A 19,298-nucleotide genomic window follows, 5' to 3' on the forward strand; every position below is an offset into this window, starting at 1 on the left:
ACATACACACGCGCATGTGTGTGCTACAGGATGTACTAAATTTGTTATATATTTTATATATATTGTACATACATGCGCGCGCGTGGATGATGCAGTTACTGTATAATTCACATTTACATAATTATAGATTAACCGAATATTAAGTAATATGTAAAAAAAAACAAAAAGATTATTGAAATGTGTGAAAAATTATTACTGAAATGTATTCCATCGGCTCTTACAGTTAATTAATATATTTTCACACACACATATACACAGATATATCTACACATACATACATATACACGCACAAAATTCTCCGATATCTATTTTCTGTTAAATTTTTGTATCATACATTTGATACACGTATCTGCATCATCGAATTCATCTTTTCAACTACATAAATGCATAAATATTATAGAGTGTCCCGAAATTCGCGACTCAAAATACTAAATACTACGGCAGAAAAGTTTTCTAAAAATTAGATAAAAAAACTTATGTGTTATTTTTTATTCCAACCAGCAGTTTTTGAGATATAAAGGTTTAAAATCATCTATCTATAGATTACTTAGACGGTCGACTGTTCGTGAATCATATATTGTATCATGTACTTCACGTATCTTACGATTGACCAGCTTTAAATCTCAAAAACTGTCTAGAATAAAAAATCGCAAATGATTTTTTTCCTAATTTTTTCTGCTATAATATTTTCACGAATTTTAGGGCATCCTATATACACATTGAGTACACATAGCGAGATATTCCAAAAGAATGATCAATTCACTTTTTCTATTATATTTTGAACAAAAAATTGCATAAGAATTGAAATAAGCAAATCATGCCGTATTAGAATAAAGAAAATTATATCTGCGATTTTTATCTCAGAAACCTGATACGTACATTTAATTTTTCGGCATTCAGGTTTAAGTTTATAAATTTTTAAACAAAAATACGAGTAAAAATATGAACATCAATTCCCAAAAATGCCTGCAAAATTTAAATTACATAGAAAAATATCTGTATACCATTTTCTATAAATCTGAACATTAACGAATAATATATTCCAGTAAGCAAAATGCGCGCAATGTGTCAGCAGAGTGGCAACAAATTTACTTAGAAATAGCTAACAATTGGCATCAACTATGTCCGTATTAAAGTTATGATTTGCTGTAAAGCCTGCTCACAAAATCTGACAACAGTTATTTGCCGACTTAATCGATATTAATAGCTCCTGTATCAAATTTGTAGCCTTTTTGCTGACAACAATTTATAGCAGGCACTTGGCTAAATCTGTTCGGACAGATTTGGCTAACTGGATTCTTAGTTGTAAAACTGAGTTTTGCGCGACTTTTTTTCTGTACTTTTTCACACACACACGTGATCTATAAAAAGATCGCACATAGAAGAAAGTACAAAGATGATTGATTTATACGCTACTTCCCTAGGTTTATATTTTACATAATATCTGTTTGCGAAAGAGCTAATAAAATCTGTGTCTGTAATTAATAAATATAGTTGAAATATCTAGAATATAAGTCAAAATATAGTTAGATATTTGAAAGGCTCGGATATGCAACTGAAAATGCACTTTGACATGTTTTAGATTAAATTAAATTAATTCTAACTCTAATTTATAAAATAATACGCTTCATTCATCTTTGTAGATATTCTTTTCATTCGATTACAGGTATCCGAAATCGTCGAGTATACAATTATTAAATATTTATACAACATAATATTTCTTTTTATAGATATATGTAACACATAATCAAAATATACGAATACAATGAAAGTACATTGAAAATGATAAGATCCAATAATAATATAAAACTCGAAACTTTATTTTCTCTAGGGCTTACTTTTTTTTAAAAAAATAAGTTGTAAGTGTATACCATGCAAGTCTGCATTACTATGCCGCATGCTAAACTTATAAACAAAGTTCGATACAATCTTGTGCAATATATCTCAATAGAGCACAGAATGTGGTAATGTTATCAATTGTAATCTGCGTACTTTTCTAAGTTCCTTCTTTATCCAACAATATCTCGATTATTGCGCGAAATGCCGTGTTCCGCTTGCGAAAAGGCAATATATTCATCAGAAGATATATAGATTATATTTTATTTTACGATATTTAAGCGTCTGTCCTAAGTAATAAATTCAACTGCAATATATAGCGCCGAAAATCAAATAATATGAAAACATCATTGAAAATGTTATATCATATATTATGTCATGTTGTGTTTTTAATACCATCAGCGCACGCTAAGATTTTTTTATTATAGAATACTTTTATAGTTACTTTTATAGCTGCGTTCACCCAACTCATCCCCTATAAAAAAATAGTAGATCGACGATGTTCGTCGTAGTTTATATAAAATAATAGTAATATTTGCAACAATTAAGTTTACAGCGATAACACTCATTCAATTGATTCGCTATGTTACAATAGGAATTTATATATGCGAAGTTTTCTTATATATATACTGCATAATCTTACGGAAAAAGATACGAATAATATAAGGACAAAAAAAAACAGTGTGATTTATTGTTCGCGAATAAAATAAAGACAAGAGGGAAAGCAAATCTTTGAGTATACATAGAGTATAGCTCTATAAAAAAATCATGCACAAGTTTTCTCTGGGATGCATAAAATATTATATTCGTACCTGTTCGCATGATACGAATGATACTTTATTACAAATGGGTATATATTGGCACCATATTCTTTCTAATGCACAATCTTTTTTCTAACACAAATCATGTTTAGATACTTTCTCTTTATATAAAAATGCTATTCTTTATGCCTTTAAGGAAAGATTGTTGTTTTTTTTAACATTGCTAACCTCCTGGAACTTATTTTTGTAATCATATATGTATCTATCATATATATATATATACCTATTATATTTTCAACGCTCAAAAGAACTCAGAAAAAATTACGAAATTTAATTATATTTCCTTCTTGTATGATGCAATTTGGTATATATTACATTTCATTAATAATTCCATATTTATATATATGTATGTGTATGTGTGTGTATGTATTTATATTCCTAAATATTTTTTTCTAATTTACTTTTCACATTTACGATAATTCTGCATCGATCTCTTTGCAGCTATATCAATACATTCGTGACCGCAATTTTAAAGTAGAGTCTCAAAATTCTGCAATTAAGTCAAGGATAAAATTTTGAAAATTTATCTTTGAATCTCATACTTTCAATTACTTATTATTTATAGTTAAAATAAATACAGGAAATTTTCTGTTATGCAGATAAGAAAAAATAATTCGTCTGATTTAAAAACTTGTTTAAAATCAAAACTTAATAAATTTACTGCTTTTAGTTTTAGCTATAGACGTAATACTGACGTAATCCTGAAAAAACGTAACGACTACGTCAGCGGCCATTAATGTATTAAGCTGCTTTCCGTAAAATTTTTTTAACACTTTTAATTAACTAATTTTAGTTATTAATCACTGGAACAAAAATCCCAGTATAACTTTACATAATTTAGTACATATTCGTCTACATATAGTTCTACTTTTTAATTGATTGCATTTTGTCAAACGTTTATCGCTCAATTCTTTATATTTGTTAATTTTATTACAAATATCAATTTAATAAAACATCCCATGGTGCTTTTAATAATATTTTCTTTTATGGTTAATACTTTTAATATAATATATTTTAAAATTTATTTGCAATCAGTTTAGAATAAAGTTAGAGCAAATGCTTTACATACATTACAATTGTCTTATTTATTAAAATTTTTATGAATAACCAAGGAATACTGCGTGCATAACGATTTCTATATAATTTTAACTTTAAGATAAACTAATCTTTAGTATACTCCAACTGTTCAGTTGTTCGTTTGCTCGATATATTTTGAAAAACTATAAAAATTGTACTAATCACACGCTAGGAATCGGTTTACTCTCTCACGCCTGAATAATATGTATATTACTAATATAAACGTGTAAATACAACTCTAGCTGTTATAGAGTAAAAAATATTTTCAGAATACTATTTCTTACAATTAAAAAACCATATTTTTATAGAAAATTATTTTACTGCGTATTCTTTTTCTGTTTTAACAGCGTCAATGTCTCGAGAACAAAAGAAACATTTGGAATTTATAACTGTAATTATAATATGCAACAGTTCTTTAATCTATAAAGTGATCAGCGTAACAATTAATCAGTTTAATCGAGATAATAGGAATGTCTGTATAAAAGCAACGCGTTTAAATTACTATTCATTTTATGTCTCGCAAGATTTAGTAAAGAGCTTCACATAACAATTATTTAATGAAAGAGAAGAGAGAATATTACGCCTATTTGGTATGCTTCTTCCACAATATAACTAATCTATATATAACTGCTATTATATGTTTCGAATGGCGATTATATAGTTTTAAACTATTCTTGGTTATTCTTTTTATCATTAAATGTAATCACAAAGGAATGATTAATTGCATAATACTTTGAGAATATCAATCTGCTGCACAAAAAACACTGTATATAAAAAAAACAGATCAATTGAAGCAATCAGGTACATTTTCATATTTAGCTTCCCAATGAAAAATTACGAAAAAGAATGTCACTCATTAATATGTTTATATTTGCAGCACCATATATGAAAGGGAATAGTTAACTTAATTATTAATTATATATATATGTTTGAATGAATTAAATATCTTGTGTTTATAAGCTACATGTAGCTACACAGGACGTCAACATCCAACAATGCCATAAATCTCAAGTCATTTCTACAAAAATGCGTATCACGAGTGATCAAGTTAGAGACAATCTTATATCTCTTTAAAAAAGAAGCTCGAGGATCGAGCTTTAATTTAATGGAAGGCAAAATATCTGTTTCAGAAGACCTTTCCGCGGATTTTCATCCTCCATATCGTCATAATTGTTTTCGTCGTAATTACTAACAATCGCGTTATTATTACCGGGATTGTAAGTAACGTCTGTGATGCTTAGAGAACGAGGACATGCCGGGCTTTCATATCGGAAAGGGAAGGGTGGCGGTAGCTGTCGATGATGTTCATTATAATTATTGTCGTTCTCATTCTCCTCCGAGTATGTCATTAGAAATACATTATTGTGATAACTTCGATTACTTGAGCCGACAACGGGGAGCAGGGGATCAATACGAAGTTTCGCGAGTCTATCTTGCAATTCATACATGTAACATTGCTGCAATTGATACTGCTGCTGCTGTTGCTGTAAATCTTGATTGTGACGCTGCACAATGAGAATCGGCTCTTGTCACACGCAGTCCTCTAGTGACATTAGTAGAGGATTTACATACTCGAAACCGTCGAATTCGCTCTGATCAATCTTCTCGATTTGCTTCCTGCGATATAATAATATATAGACTATCTCATAGATGTCTACAAAAATATATTTTACATCTATGTATTAATTCTAAATATAAATAAAAACAATTTTTAATAGAAAGATAAATTGTTTTAAGAGAAATAATATATAAATTAAATTAATAAACTTACGGATCATCCGGAGTCAAACGAACTTCTTCATCCGTAAATTCAGGCGGAAAGTTTGCTAGATCACGATCGGAATCCAAGCGTGGTTTGTAAGGTGGTGTAACCTGTTTTTGTTCCAACTGTAAAGTTATAAATAACAGTTTGATGATATGTGAAAAATCATATACTTTCTCTACGAAATACTTAGCAAAATGAACAAGATTGCATTTGTATTTATATCTTGTATAATGCGATAATATTTACCATTTCCCAATCAATCGCTTTGAAAAAAGGATGAGCGACAATATCAAGAAAACCAGAGGGTCTCTTTCCGCAACCTAGCCTCTCCGCGGGGTCTTTGCAAAGGAATCCTCTAAGAACAGACGCCGCTTTAACAGACAAAGATCGCGGTATACGTATGGTCTTTTCCAAAATAACTTGAAATAGAAAATCCTCAGTGTTTTTATCCGGCTCTTCAGATGCACTAGTGAGATCGAAGGGGCTACGTCCCGCCAACATCTCGTACAGAAGAACCCCTAGAGCCCACCAGTCCACTGAAAAGCTGTATTCTTCGCCACGGAGAATTTCAGGAGCGATGTAATTGGGAGTGCCGCAGAACGTGCCAGTGTTATCGCCCTCCCGGATACCCTCCTTACACATTCCGTAATCCGTAAGCTTAACGTGTCCTTCATGATCAAGCAATACATTATCGAGTTTTAAATCCCTATATATAATTCCTGGAAGCAAATAATTATCGAGTTTAAATCAAGCATTCAATCTTCAACAAAATTTAATAGTATAATAGTAAAAGAGAAAAAGAGAAAAAGAAAGAAAGAAAAGGAGAGATAGAGAAAAGAAAAAAGAAAATAGAGAGTAGGAAGGAAGAAATGATAAGGAAGAAGGATAAAAAAAGAGAAAAGAGACAAGTAGAGAAAAAGGGAAAAGAAAAGAAGAAAGAAAAAAAAAAGCGAGAAGGGAAAACGGAAAAAAGGAGGGAGAAAAAGAAATAGAAATAGAAAGAGAAAAAAGAAAGAATAGAAAAAGAAAAAAAAGAAAGAAGGAGAAAAAGAAGAAAATTCTTTACCTTTTTCATGTAGAAAGTTTAATGCCAAGCTGATCTCGGCTACATAAAACCGTGCGTGATCCTCTGGAAGACGACGCTGTCGCTGCATATGAAACATGAGATCGCCACCACGCACGAATTCGATCACGAAAAATAGGCGTGAAGGCGTTTGGAAGCAGGAGTGCAGGCCTACCAGAAAGGGATGATTCGAGGCTGTCTCAAACACATGTTTTTCCGTTTGCACCCAATCGATGTCCTCGTCATCTGTCACCAGAGATTTTTTGATAACTTTCATAGCGTAGATCCTCTTAGTGCGTTTCAGCTCCACCATCAAGACCTTGGCGTAGGAGCCACGGCCGATCACTCTGATCAGTTCGAAGTCATTCAAAGAGTACTGCCGTTGCATATCGTTCGATGTGTCGCCTTCGTTTAATGTGTCTAACGGCAATTCTTCCCCTTCCTCACTTCCGATTTCTTCGGATAAAAAAATATTACAAATAAAAAAAATATTTTTGAATCGATGATCGATAAATGTAGCAGTGTGTTTTTAAATAAAGTTCTATTACTCTAAAAAATGTATTACTCAAAGCAAAGCTGTATTAATATGTACATCTAATTAATAAATGTCTTGTGAAGAAATTAGAATTTAAAGTACTTATCATTTATATAAAATTATAAAAATATTAAATAATATGTGTAAAAATATTAGACATAATACAAATCTTATAAACATTTATTGAATGATCTTACGATCGCGCGAATGCTCCTCGATGATCGGCGACTCCGATATCTCATCCTCGAGAGGGATCGGATACGGATCAAGCTGTTGATCACCATTTCTGTCGATCGTCTGGGACTCCGCGCTCTGCAGCTGCTGCTGTTGCTGCTGCTGACTCAGGCACGGCTTGCGCACCACTTTGTGGCATTTTTTGTGTACCAGCAGTTTGCATTGAATGCACTTGAATCCTTGACGTCCGAGGCCCCAGATCCGATCCTGGCAAAATGCGCAAAATGCCCTCTGCAACAAACATAAAGAACATTGCATTACATTTTCCTGGACTTTCTGTGTTAAAAGTATATTAAAAAGTTAAAAAAGTAATCGTTTTAAAATAATAATTGTGTTTAAGTCTCGCGGGGAAATGAGGTTTTACTTGTACTTGCTTTCAAGTACACACACACAAGTCTAAAAATTTATTTAATACGATAGCGCAATTACTGTAATGCAAATAAAATTTCTCAAGATTAAAATGTGAATCATAGAAAATAATAATTAAATTTAAATGTCAGATTCTTAAACACAACGAATGCTCTTTCAAAAACGTGGACAAAATAAAGTACTAAATTATAGTGGAAGAAGAAAGAGAAGCTTAACAAAATGGAATGCGGACGAAAAAAATAGAGAGGATTCATACCAAGGTAAAAACCCAGTTACAATTTTACCCTTTCAACGATACGGAAAGTAAGAGAGAGAGAAATCTGCTATCCTTGTCGACGACGAAGTCACACTAGCCAGCAAGTTTTAGAGTAAGTAGTGGAAGTGTTCCATAAAAGAACTCTATATACACAGAGGATTCGTTTTCGTCGTCGTGTCGCACTTGCGAAAGATCTATCTCTTCGCACTGCATATGAGGGGTACGGAGAGAGAAAGGGGGAAGGGGAGGAAGAGAACGGGGAGGCGATGAATAGACTGTGCAATGGTAATTAAATGATATGATGCTTACCCGATTGAATCGTTTCGCCTGAAAAATATGGCCGTTCACCCGATACAGCTTCCTCCACCTACGAGCGCCACGTCTGTAGATGCTTCCTTCGGAAAATGAAATAACATAAATGTCATAAATGATGGAAAGCATCAGTTGATCGATCAACTCTCTGATCGACTTCCGCGACTCACCCATATCGAACGTGATGAAATTTCATTATACTATATAACGCAGATTTTAATACAATTACAATTTAATCTTAAATACGATTTAATTTTTGATGTTTTAATATCATTTATCAATTATAAATGCTATTGTACAATTAAAAAATTAATTAAATGCAATAATTAAAAATTAATGAAGCTATTTTTATTAATAATTAAATCACTTTTTGTTAACTTGTTGATCAAAAATTAATAAGTGTTTAACACAGAAACTTTAAATAAAACTTTTAATGATTTCGATTAAATATATTTAAAAAAATTTTTTAAATATGTATATTTTAAATTTAAAAAATTTTTTAAGAGTTAAACATGAAGCATAATGTCTTTCAAGAGAGATGAGTAATAATAAATTTATGTTGTCTTTGTGAAATCTTCGTTACTAGCTCATGTGTTTCATAAATGTATTTCAATAATAAAGTTTCGCCTACGAATTTTATTGCGAATTGATTTTACCACCATCCTCTCTCTCTTTTTCTTTTAGCCCAGTCGCAACCAATCGCGTAGTTGAACGATGTATGGCTTCACTGACAACGATATCGATGCGGACGAGAATAATACAAACAACAACATCCAAAAGATCAATGACAATAACAACGAAATAGGTTCCCGCAAAGTGTATCTTGCACAGTAAAAACGCACGTTGAAATAATAAGTTGTTTTTTTTCCTTTTCTGTATAAACTATCACATGAAATGTTTCGGAGAGACTGGTCGGATTCAATCTATACTTATCCGTGAACGCGACAATCACCGGATGTATCGATGCCAGTGATCTGAGAAGAGAGATCTCACCACGAGAAAGATTCATACACGTGAAGAATCGATTCAAAACAAAAGATTTTTCTAGTTATTTTAATGCAATATTTTTGTATCTTAGTAGACTCATTTTGTTAACTTTAAACGCATGCATTACAAACACTTGCACTTATAAAGAAATACGTTATGATATGCTTGTATTAAAAGTATATTACGAAATGGGCCTACAGACTGAAAAATGTTCAAATGTCAATTCGACAACTATTGAGCGACTGTATACTGTAAGGAGAATATTTTAAAGTTTTCCTTTTAAAGTTCTCTCGCTGCAGCGGATTATAAAGTAAATGAAGAAAAATTACATAAAACTTTCTTTTTTTACTCTTCATAAATGAACATATATAATCATATTCCATTTTTACGTATCTTACATTTCCAACGAAAATGTATTTAGTGACAGTGAACTATAGCTGTCTGCTAATCTAAAAAGCAAATTTCCTACACATTTCGTGACGCGCATAAAAATTATCTCACGATACGCAGTATAAAAAAAATTCACGAGTTTTCTGATGCAACTGTTTATAATTTCAAGGCGTCTACAAATCTTAAAACGTAAAACAATTCCTTGAAAATTCCTCTTTCAGATATTTTTGTTCAAAATTCCAAATAAAGAGAACATTTTAAAGATTTTATGATGCAACTTTCTAAAATAAGTTTTTTTATTATATACGTTTTTCAAATACTTTTCATACGAAAAAAAACACAAAGTCACTTAAGTTTCAAGTGTTAGATTTACAAATGTTTGATTTTGAAAAAACTAGATAGTTTTCATAAGATAAACATTTTTCACTTGCATAATATTTTCATTTTTTATTACTAAAAATAAAGAATATATATCGTATTTTCAATATTGCTTTAAAAAATTGAATATATAAACAGAAGTAAGTATATAATAAATATTTATAATATAATTTAAACACATATAATTCACACATATAATTCACAACTTAATCGGCGAATATCTGCTTACAATAAAAGAGCAAAATTATCAAAAAGAAAATTATTTAAAAAGTTCCTTGAATCCCGAGATAAATTTGTGGAATTCCTGCTTTTCCGTCATTTTCAAGGTGTAGACTCCCTGAATCTATTATAACACGCAACTTTTTTCACTATAAATGCAGCGAAAGAACTTTAATTAAGTCTTAATTTCGACGTTTAATGTATGAAGTGACGCGTTAATGTCGTGAAGGTTGTGTGATTAAAAACATATCGAAGGGAAAGCTTGGTAAAGAGCAGGGTGTCAAGAACGAAAGATGAATATATTCCTGCACGTAACGGAGTTGAGCCTTGTGTATGTCTATTATCGCTCACTAATCGTCTCTTTCTACCGGCCGGTTAATTAGAACTCGCTGGCTAGTACGCATTGACTAATATAATGTATATATGCAGGCCACTGCAGTTGCTGCAACGTTTCCAATGAACAAGTAAATACACTCACTGTCTTCTCCCTGACACGGCATCCCGGGAGCAGGCGGCACGTTCGGAAAAACTGTAACAGAAGAAAGAAATGCACGCTCGCTTTGCTGACAAGACGCTTCATGACAGTTCCTTTATATCTCTAGCTTGCTGGTATTTCAAAGCTAGCTTTTCGTTATTTCAAATAAAATTTCGAACGTTTTTATAAAAGCGAATCTAAAATTTTTGTAATTTGATTAATTTTTATTTCTTATGCTATAAATATAGTTTATTTCTTATTTCTTATCATAGATTTAGCAATATACAAGGACACACAGAGAAAAATATCATTCTACTGCCAAGAAAAGCGATTACTCAGTTTATTTTTCTTCTTTTAAATAATAGTTTTCTTCAACAAAAAATATATTCTTGATAATAATCTTAAAATATACTCATCACAAGTATTAGAAAATCTTATTATCATGTACTCAAAAGAAGAATTTATTTTCTCTTCAAGAATATTGTAAAGTTGTATCAAAGAAAAATCAAACTTACTTTACGTCAACTCTTGTAGTAAGCAAACCAAATTTTTGTTTCAATTTAATATTCTTGACTAAAATACTGCACTTACTAAAATTCAGAATATATTCAATTAAATTTAATGCTTGTGGTAAACTTATGATATATTTGCGGATATACAAACTTATGATATATTTAAAATAAATAATATTTACTTGAATTTACAGTATACATTTTTCTCTATTCAGTAATTATCTCTCATGCAGAATGTGAAAATATTATGTAAAATTTTAATAAATAAATTTTAATAAATTTTATAAATAATATTATAATATCGATATCAATCAATATTAAAATCTGCATCAAGTATATCTAGATATTATCTGAAGATGCTGTGTGCTTTCTAATATCATAGCCGTCAATGATTTAATATTGCGTATTTTATCTGTCGACGAGACGATTGATGGCGATCGATTAATCTCTCTTTCTCTCTCTCTCTCTGTCTTTTTCTTTCGTCCCAGCAAAAAAAATTACGAGATAGATTAACGAAATAAGCGAACTTACATGGAAAACAATTCACATACTGGAACCCAATCGAAGTTCGCTGCTCATTATCCAACATACTGTGTGTACTAGTATGTCCTCACTCCGGTTACAGTCAGATAACAACTAACACTGAATCCTATTCGAGCCATCGAGCATCGCGTTATCACTTATCGCCGTCATCGTGTGTCATGAGAAAGAAAAAAAAAGGCGAGAGAGAGAGAGAAAGAGAGAGAGAAGGAGACAGCCGAACGCTGATGATAAAATAGACGCGCGATAGTTGGTCGCTTTGATGCAGCGCGCTCGCGATTAAATTTCTTCACGATTCCGCACATCGATAAAAACGCAAAGTCGATGAGCGGCGAAGTCTTCGCCAAAAAACTGTTCCTGACATTCTCGCGCGTTGTCGTTTTTAAGCTCGTTACTGTCAACGTCGCATTAATCCTTTCTCCGAATGATCACAAACGTAGATTAACAGAGACGAAGGAATACAAGAGAACAATCTTGGATCGTATAGTAGAATAGAAATTACAATTAAATGTTTACCCACAAATCTTGTAAACAAATCCCCTGAAAAATCTCTGATCTTCCAAGTATTTTTATCCAAAATTTCGGGTAAAGAGAACATTATAAATATTTTTAAAAATAAGATTTTTTATTGCATGCATTTTCTAATTTGCTTTCAATGCTTTGTTAAAATTTTATAACAGCCATTCAGACTTGAATGGCTAACAATAAGTAGAACATACGAGTTGGTATATCGTAGTCCACGAAGAAATTTGAGAGAAAACTCGAGTTGCTGACATAAAGATTAAAATGTTATACTAAAAAAGAGAAAAAGAAAGAAGAAAGGCAAATAATAAAAGTTTGTGGTTTGAAAATACATGTTTTTACCAGGTAAAAAAGTCGATTCTACCGAATATTAAAAATAGATCCTCAATATTCGATAAATGTAAGTTGATAGACAATATCTATGTAGAACACTAACAATTCAGAGTTAATTGAGACTTGTCTAAAATAAAAACTTAAATATGATTTTGAAACAAGATTTATGTAGTTAAAATAAAGATTAAATAAATTTATAAATAATTATTTCAGATTATATACAGAAGAGAGTGGAAAGTCAACTTGTTATAATCACATGATCTATTTTTAAAATAAATTTAATAAATTTAAATCGTGAATTATAACAACATTACTGAAAATTGAAATATCGAGATTATAAAAACGAGATAAAAAAATTTATTAAATATAAAAAAATCTATGTTAAAAAAAAATTTATCGACGAAGAAAAAGTTAGAATTATATCATACAGTTTGCTAGACTGATGTTAGCTCTTCCATCAGTGTAAATATAAAGCAAAGCGCGGCTGCTAGAATTATGTGGATATATTATACGATCGCGACAGGCTCGCTAACGAGGTCATCGCTGCTCCCTCATTGGCAAGGTACACGTAATCGAATCATTAGTTACGAGAAAACCGCAGGCACGTATCGATGATGCAGGACAAGATGGTATAAGCGAGCGAGAGAGTCAAACGCGCTTTCTTGAAATATTCATAGACTAATTATCGTGAACGAAGATCGATGACACGTACGATAAAGATGTACATACATTTACCCCTTTCCTCTAACGTAGGGGATATGTGCAATGAGCTGTATGCGGGATGTACGAAACGCGGGACCCTAGAAGCACGATCTATAATAGCGTAAGTGCATAAGTGCATCGGCGCGCATATACGCGAAGAAGAGCGCAATTAAAATTGTATTTAAAACTTTCAACTCCTCGCCGTAACTGGATCATATATGATATATAACAAAGTTATAATTCATGTTCATAATTAATATACCAAACAATGACCGTAATAAAATGCAGTTTTGTTACTTCCGATAATATTGTGCGAGAAAACAAAGAGATAAAACATTATCATTGAAACAATTTCAGTGATAATGATCGCTTAACATACATATTATAAATAAAAGACTAGTCTAATAATCTATAACAATTGCTATAATTTTAATACAAGTCGGTTATCTGTCATAAAATAATAAAAAAGTTATCGTAATTATTTTATGAAATTAATGCGAAAAATAGAAAACGTAATGTGCGATCGACTTCGATGCGATCGCAATAAGCGCAGGAAGACCAAGAGAAATAAATTTGACATTAAACATGTATTTAAGAGAATGTATCATTATCCATCATATCCGACAAAAAAGATGCATTAAACCGAGAGGACAATTAACGATGTAATTTCGCTCTCTTGTTTGAATAAAAACAAAAACCCGCGATAATTAATTCATATGTGACCGACTTGGAGTTTTATATTACTGCAATGCGCTAAACGTCAGAGGCTACGACGATTTCCGTCAACAAGACCACCAAACCCGGCCGAAAGGAGGCGTGATATAGATATGTATATATGATATAGCCGAGACGCATCGGCGAAAGAAAAAAGCAGGAGTTTTTCTAGCCGCCATGTCCAGTCACATTGAACGAAATGCATCAGAAACGCAATCGCGTATACAAACAGCTAAGGAGGATCTAGATTAGACGCCGCATAAGAAAAACATGCTGAAGATGACGAATAGAATGACTAAAAGCTACGAGAAGCGCGCTCTTTCTCGATCAGCGTACTCTCCTGTTCGGCTACACCTACCCCAGGTGATCTCGTTGAACTGGAACTGCGACGGACCCACAGGCTCGATGTCGAGCAGCGACGTCATCGAGGGCGCAGACTCCGGTAACAACGGTGGCAATTGCTGCTGCTGCTGATTGCACGGCCCGTGTACGCGACACGTCGCGGTGGGCCCAATGTTGCGGCCGTAAATTAATTCAGCATTGACTACCACTTCCTCAAACTCGGCTTCGGACAGTTCGTCCATACCTTCGGCGACATCCGGGGGACACTGGAGCATCTTTGTCGCCGATCTGGACGAGGTGCTGGGTTGCGCGAAGATGTCATCATGATGGTGATGAAGATGATGATGATGCAGTGGGCTACTGATGAGGGGAGGTGGCGAAATGTCGGCGGCACGAAGGTGACCGATGATTGGTTGCTCGTATTCAGCCGAGTCGCCGCTACCCGGCGACGGTGGGTACGTGCCGGGTTTCACGTGGCGCTCGCGCGGTAACACTTGGATGCCGGTGGAAGTAACGGAGGAGGAGGATGGACCACCGCCACCCTCGACAACGGCGGTGGAAAGACGACGGCTCGCTGCCGCTGCGGCTGCCGCTGTCGCCGCAGAGTACGAATAAAAAGAGCCGCCCTGGATCATCATACTACAGGGTGGTTCCTCCGTCGCGACCCCGGCGACACCGGGACCGAGCTCTCGCTCCTGCTGCACGCTGCTATAGGTGCTCTGCGCGGATAACTCCGACTGATGCATCTGCTGTTGCTGCGACGGTTGATGCAAGCACTGATGCTGTTTGTCCTTCTCGCGGCGAGGTGACCGACCCCGATCGCTGACGGAAGTTGCGCTCCAATAACCCCACGCCATTCTGTAACGAGCCTAGCCGTACTTGTCTCGCCTTGCTCAATCGTCGCGGTGTATTATTATATCGTCTTGCGTCTGCTCCAATCGCAACGCGATTGCCTCTTTGATGCTTCGGGCGCGGGATCTCTTTGCCTCTTTCTCTATGCTCGACTTCCTTTCCTGCCTCGCCTTGTCTCCTTTCGACCGCAGTCGACCTCTTACACAGGAGCCGCCGGGATGAGCATGCGACGAATCACCAACCTCGATCGATGCTAGTTTACCGCCTCTTTTGCGACCTCTCTCTGCTCGCGGTGTAGCGCGCCGACGACTACCACCGACGACTACCGTTGTAGTCGAAACGTAGTCGATGGCGCAACCCCTTTGCGACTGTAAGAGAAGCTCTCTACAATCCCGGTTCGACTTTCTCCTCTCTCCGCTCGACGCTTCCCTTCTGACGAGCCGATCTCGCGATCTCACGGCCAGGTTTGTGTCGGAGCGTCAGGCGTGTTGCCCTTGCTGATCGGTCCGTGCAAGGATATCGACTACTGCCGCGGCGAGATGCGTTAACCGCCCGCCACCACCGCCCGGCGCACGCTACCGACCGAATCGCGCAAACGCGGATCGCCTTGTCGAGATGGAGGTGATACATATACATATCCTCCCTTTCCCTTCTCTTCTCTTCCCTTCGCGCTGCCGGTTCTACACCCACCTATGTTTACCCACAGATTCTGCCCACCCCCTCTTTCTCTCTTTATCTATCCTCCTCCTCCTCCTTCTTTATGCTTTTGCTGTTTGCTCACTGATTATTCAGTGATTTTTCTTGTCACCGCTTTCAAGTAAACTTTGTCTCGCCGTCCTATCCTATATTGTATTATATACGTTGATTCTACTTCTTTTCTTCAGAGAAGATTTTTCCACTTTTTGTATGCTTCCATTTCTGAAAAGAATTATTCCTACAGCAGGTCACACTTCTATTCTATTTTATTTTCTACTTTATTTCTCTTTATTTTCTTCTATTTTTCAGTTTGATCGTTGACTGTTCGTCTCTCTTTGAGTTACTATTTTGCACTTGCTGCTCCTTCGTCTTTGCTGCCTGTCCTGTCAATTCTTCCTTATCCTTCTGATATGCGATCTTCGCTTTTGCTATCGAGATTGATGTTGTGAAACTGTAGATTTACGAAGACCGATACGTGTTATACATATCAGAGAAACCGAGACGCTTTTGTCGCACGAGAATGTGCGATCACTTTACATTCTATTATATATAACATCCCAAGTCATTTTCATTAAAAAAATATTAATTTTTACGATGCCTTTTTTTAAAAGCTCCAAAAAAGAGATACGAGTCGAGTTATACTCGATAAGATAATTTATAAGAACGTTAAAATGTATACCAAAAATCTTGTAATTTGATTACTTCAATGTCTCCATCTCAGTATTTTCTTGGAAAAGTAGTGTATGTTCATCGTATTTGTGCTCTATATTATTTAAATTACAAATTAATTTTACTTTATTTAGAAACAAAAAGGATACTATCTATATTTTCTATTTTAAAAAATTTAATCTTTAAAGTTTAAAAAATTGTTTTCCATATTCATAATTTATAATCCAGAAGAGTTTTTAATTGTTATTAAATCTGCGCAAAAGAAACAAAAGACGATCTTTATGGATCAGAAATGTATATACGATCACGATGCGTTTTATCAAAATGTATGCCATCGCATACAAATGAGACCATCTCCGAGTCGTTTATTGAGTCATCTTCGTAAAGTCTCTATGAAGAGAACTATGAATTTTTAAACACATCATGCGATTGCATATAGTATCGTCAAATCGATCGTGTACCGGCGCCAATGGATTTCGCTATTAATTGGTCACTCATATCGACGATAAACCACGCAGATAAGACGAATATATCGTATACATTCTACTATCTAAAAAGCGCGTATCGATACTTGGAACGCATCGAAGCGTTTGCACGCATATTATCACATACTGCTAATTATGCGTGCATAAGTTATATATATCTACGCGCAATTTATAGATGATTTTTTTATCTATAAATATCTGATAAAATAAAATATTTTAAACAGATATGAATATATTATTTCCTTGTATGTATATGTATACATCTGTTTAATAAACTATTATACATGCATACTTAGCAGTTGTCACTCTTAGTTATTAAGTGCCTAATATGCAAGCGATTATCGGTAATATATAGTTTTTAAAAAACAAATTAGCAACATTAAAATCAGAGAGCAGCGTGCAAGATAATCTCTTTAGAAGTGATTTTATCTAATAAATAATGATATGATTTCTGTCGTAAACGTTGGCGTACTGACCATGTATCGTTATTTCCGTATCCTTTTCGAGCTCGTACAGTCTCAATGCTTCATTCAATTCCTGTTGGGAGGCAATCCTACACGGATCGCCTTCGTCGTCCACCCATTTCATCGTGAATTGTTCCGTGCCAAAACCGCATATCGTTCGCATTTCCTCGCGCAATTTTTCCACGGAAATCCGAGGACTGATGTAGGTGATTTGCATTTCTCTGATACAGAAAAATTATATTCATTATACATCTATTTTAAAATATTTTTCTTCAATTTGTATGATTTTTAAAAAAATTATATTACAGGTTCTTATTTTCTCTTAAATTAATCTTTCTCTTAAATTAAATTTCCAAACAAATTTCCAAGAAGAAAACATTTATATTGCATTAATTATCAATTAATTATTAATTAATATAATTCATTTTGTTAGAGACATATAGCATAAAATTTCAAAATAAATGTTTTCTCAAAATATATATTTTAAATTATATTTTTTAAAATAAAAAATATAATTTAAAATATGTATTTTGAGAAAAATTAAATGTTATTTTCTTTAATTAATAAAAATTAAAATTCTTTCTATTTAAATATTAGAAATGTATATAAATATGAAAACGTGATTTGTGTGTGTTATCAAATTGTACATTATAAAACAACTTTTATGACATGCATTACCCATTATATATAATTTTCACTCGAATGTCATCACTTTCTGTCATTTGTGTAGGCATTTTTGAAACAAATTGTCTTCTATTCTGAAAAGTAACCACATAATTTTAATATATGTATATTGCAGTATAAACTAGCATAACATAAATTAAATAGCATAATATAACATAATATTAATAGCATAATATTACATAATATTAATTATAATATAAAATGAAAAATTATATACTGAATTTATATAATACAATTTTATCTAATAGAGAGGTTGCTATGTGAATAAAATGTAAATCTTACTATAAAAATCTTACTGTAAATCCAATATCTCAATTCTTTTTTAAAATTTAAAAATAATTAAAAATTTTAAATTTACAAAATTTAAATACGATTTAAAACAAATAGATATATTTGATTAGTGCTGTGATACAAAACTTTTATCTCGACTTAATCGTCGAGATACGTTAAAAAAGAAATCTAAAGATATTGCGGATAACAGTTATCTCTCTTCCTTTAGAAGAAAATACAAGTGAAACGGCATACGTACACATAGATTTCGTAGAAGAACGAGAGCGCGAAATTGATGTTAATCGATTAACGATCAGTTCTCTTTACAGATGCGCCAATTAGCTAGCCATGTGATAATTGTCTCTCCTTCTACTGCCAATTAGAGACTTGCGCGTTTATAGAGTACACGTCTTCTGACTCACCGCAATGAACTGTCGCGAGCCGCCGATGAACACTAGTTGCACGAAGCACCGCACTATCCGAGGGATTTCCGAAGACTTTCTGGAGGGAATTCGCTCTAATTTCTATCACTTGTACAAAACTGTAGAAAAAGGTTCGCTGATTTCGCGAAATAATAATGCGGATGGCAACGCACTAAGTACACTTACTACACGGCGTGAAGCGTTGTTATTTGGCAAGCGCCATGTTTGTTGGCCACTGACACTGACTCCGTCGTACACGCACCGCCATCCATTGGACCCTGTAACATACTGGAGCTGAAGCGAGTCTTCAAGGGTGGGGGACTTAAGGATAGATAGATGCTAGGTTGGTTGCTATCTTTGTCACGGATTCACTG

The 19,298-nt window shown here is 33.7% G+C and overlaps 1 protein-coding gene across 7 annotated transcripts; it reads right to left on the bottom strand.

Annotated features, from left to right (window-relative positions):
- Positions 1-5,089: 5,089 nt before the first annotated feature.
- LOC105255087 (atypical protein kinase C) lies at positions 5,090-19,202 on the bottom strand. Of its 7 annotated transcripts, none has more exons than XM_025406008.1 (11): positions 19,111-19,202; positions 18,762-19,003; positions 18,227-18,306; positions 17,561-17,769; positions 10,721-10,771; positions 8,266-8,351; positions 7,295-7,562; positions 6,566-7,018; positions 5,746-6,218; positions 5,506-5,621; positions 5,090-5,351 (listed from the first exon to the last, which is right to left on the bottom strand). In XM_025406008.1, exons 3-11 carry the CDS (start codon positions 18,280-18,282, stop codon positions 5,264-5,266), a joined length of 1,800 nt encoding a protein of 599 aa, XP_025261793.1. In that variant the 5' UTR covers positions 18,283-18,306; positions 18,762-19,003; positions 19,111-19,202; the 3' UTR covers positions 5,090-5,263. The 7 variants fall into 7 exon arrangements, with proteins under 7 accessions (XP_025261793.1, XP_025261792.1, XP_025261791.1 ...); XM_025406007.1 differs by having other exon boundaries at positions 18,762-19,043; XM_025406006.1 differs by having other exon boundaries at positions 18,227-18,301; positions 18,925-19,202.
- Positions 19,203-19,298: the final 96 nt, after the last annotated feature.

Source organism: Camponotus floridanus, unplaced genomic scaffold (assembly GCF_003227725.1).
Source record: "Camponotus floridanus strain SB8 unplaced genomic scaffold, Cflo_v7.5 scaffold13, whole genome shotgun sequence".
Taxonomy (NCBI): domain Eukaryota; kingdom Metazoa; phylum Arthropoda; class Insecta; order Hymenoptera; family Formicidae; genus Camponotus; species Camponotus floridanus.

Coding starts and splice junctions, on each gene's coding strand:
- LOC105255087 (XM_011264163.3), bottom strand. CDS start 15,239: ATGGCGTGGGGTTATTGGAGCGCAACTTCCGTCAGCGATCGGGGTCGG. Junction 8,352..10,720: donor GCCGTGTCAGGGAGAAGACA/GTGAGTGTATTT, acceptor CATTTTCCGAAG/GAAGCATCTACAGACGTGGC. Junction 7,019..7,294: donor CGAGGAGCATTCGCGCGATC/GTAAGATCATTC, acceptor TTTTATCCGAAG/AAATCGGAAGTGAGGAAGGG.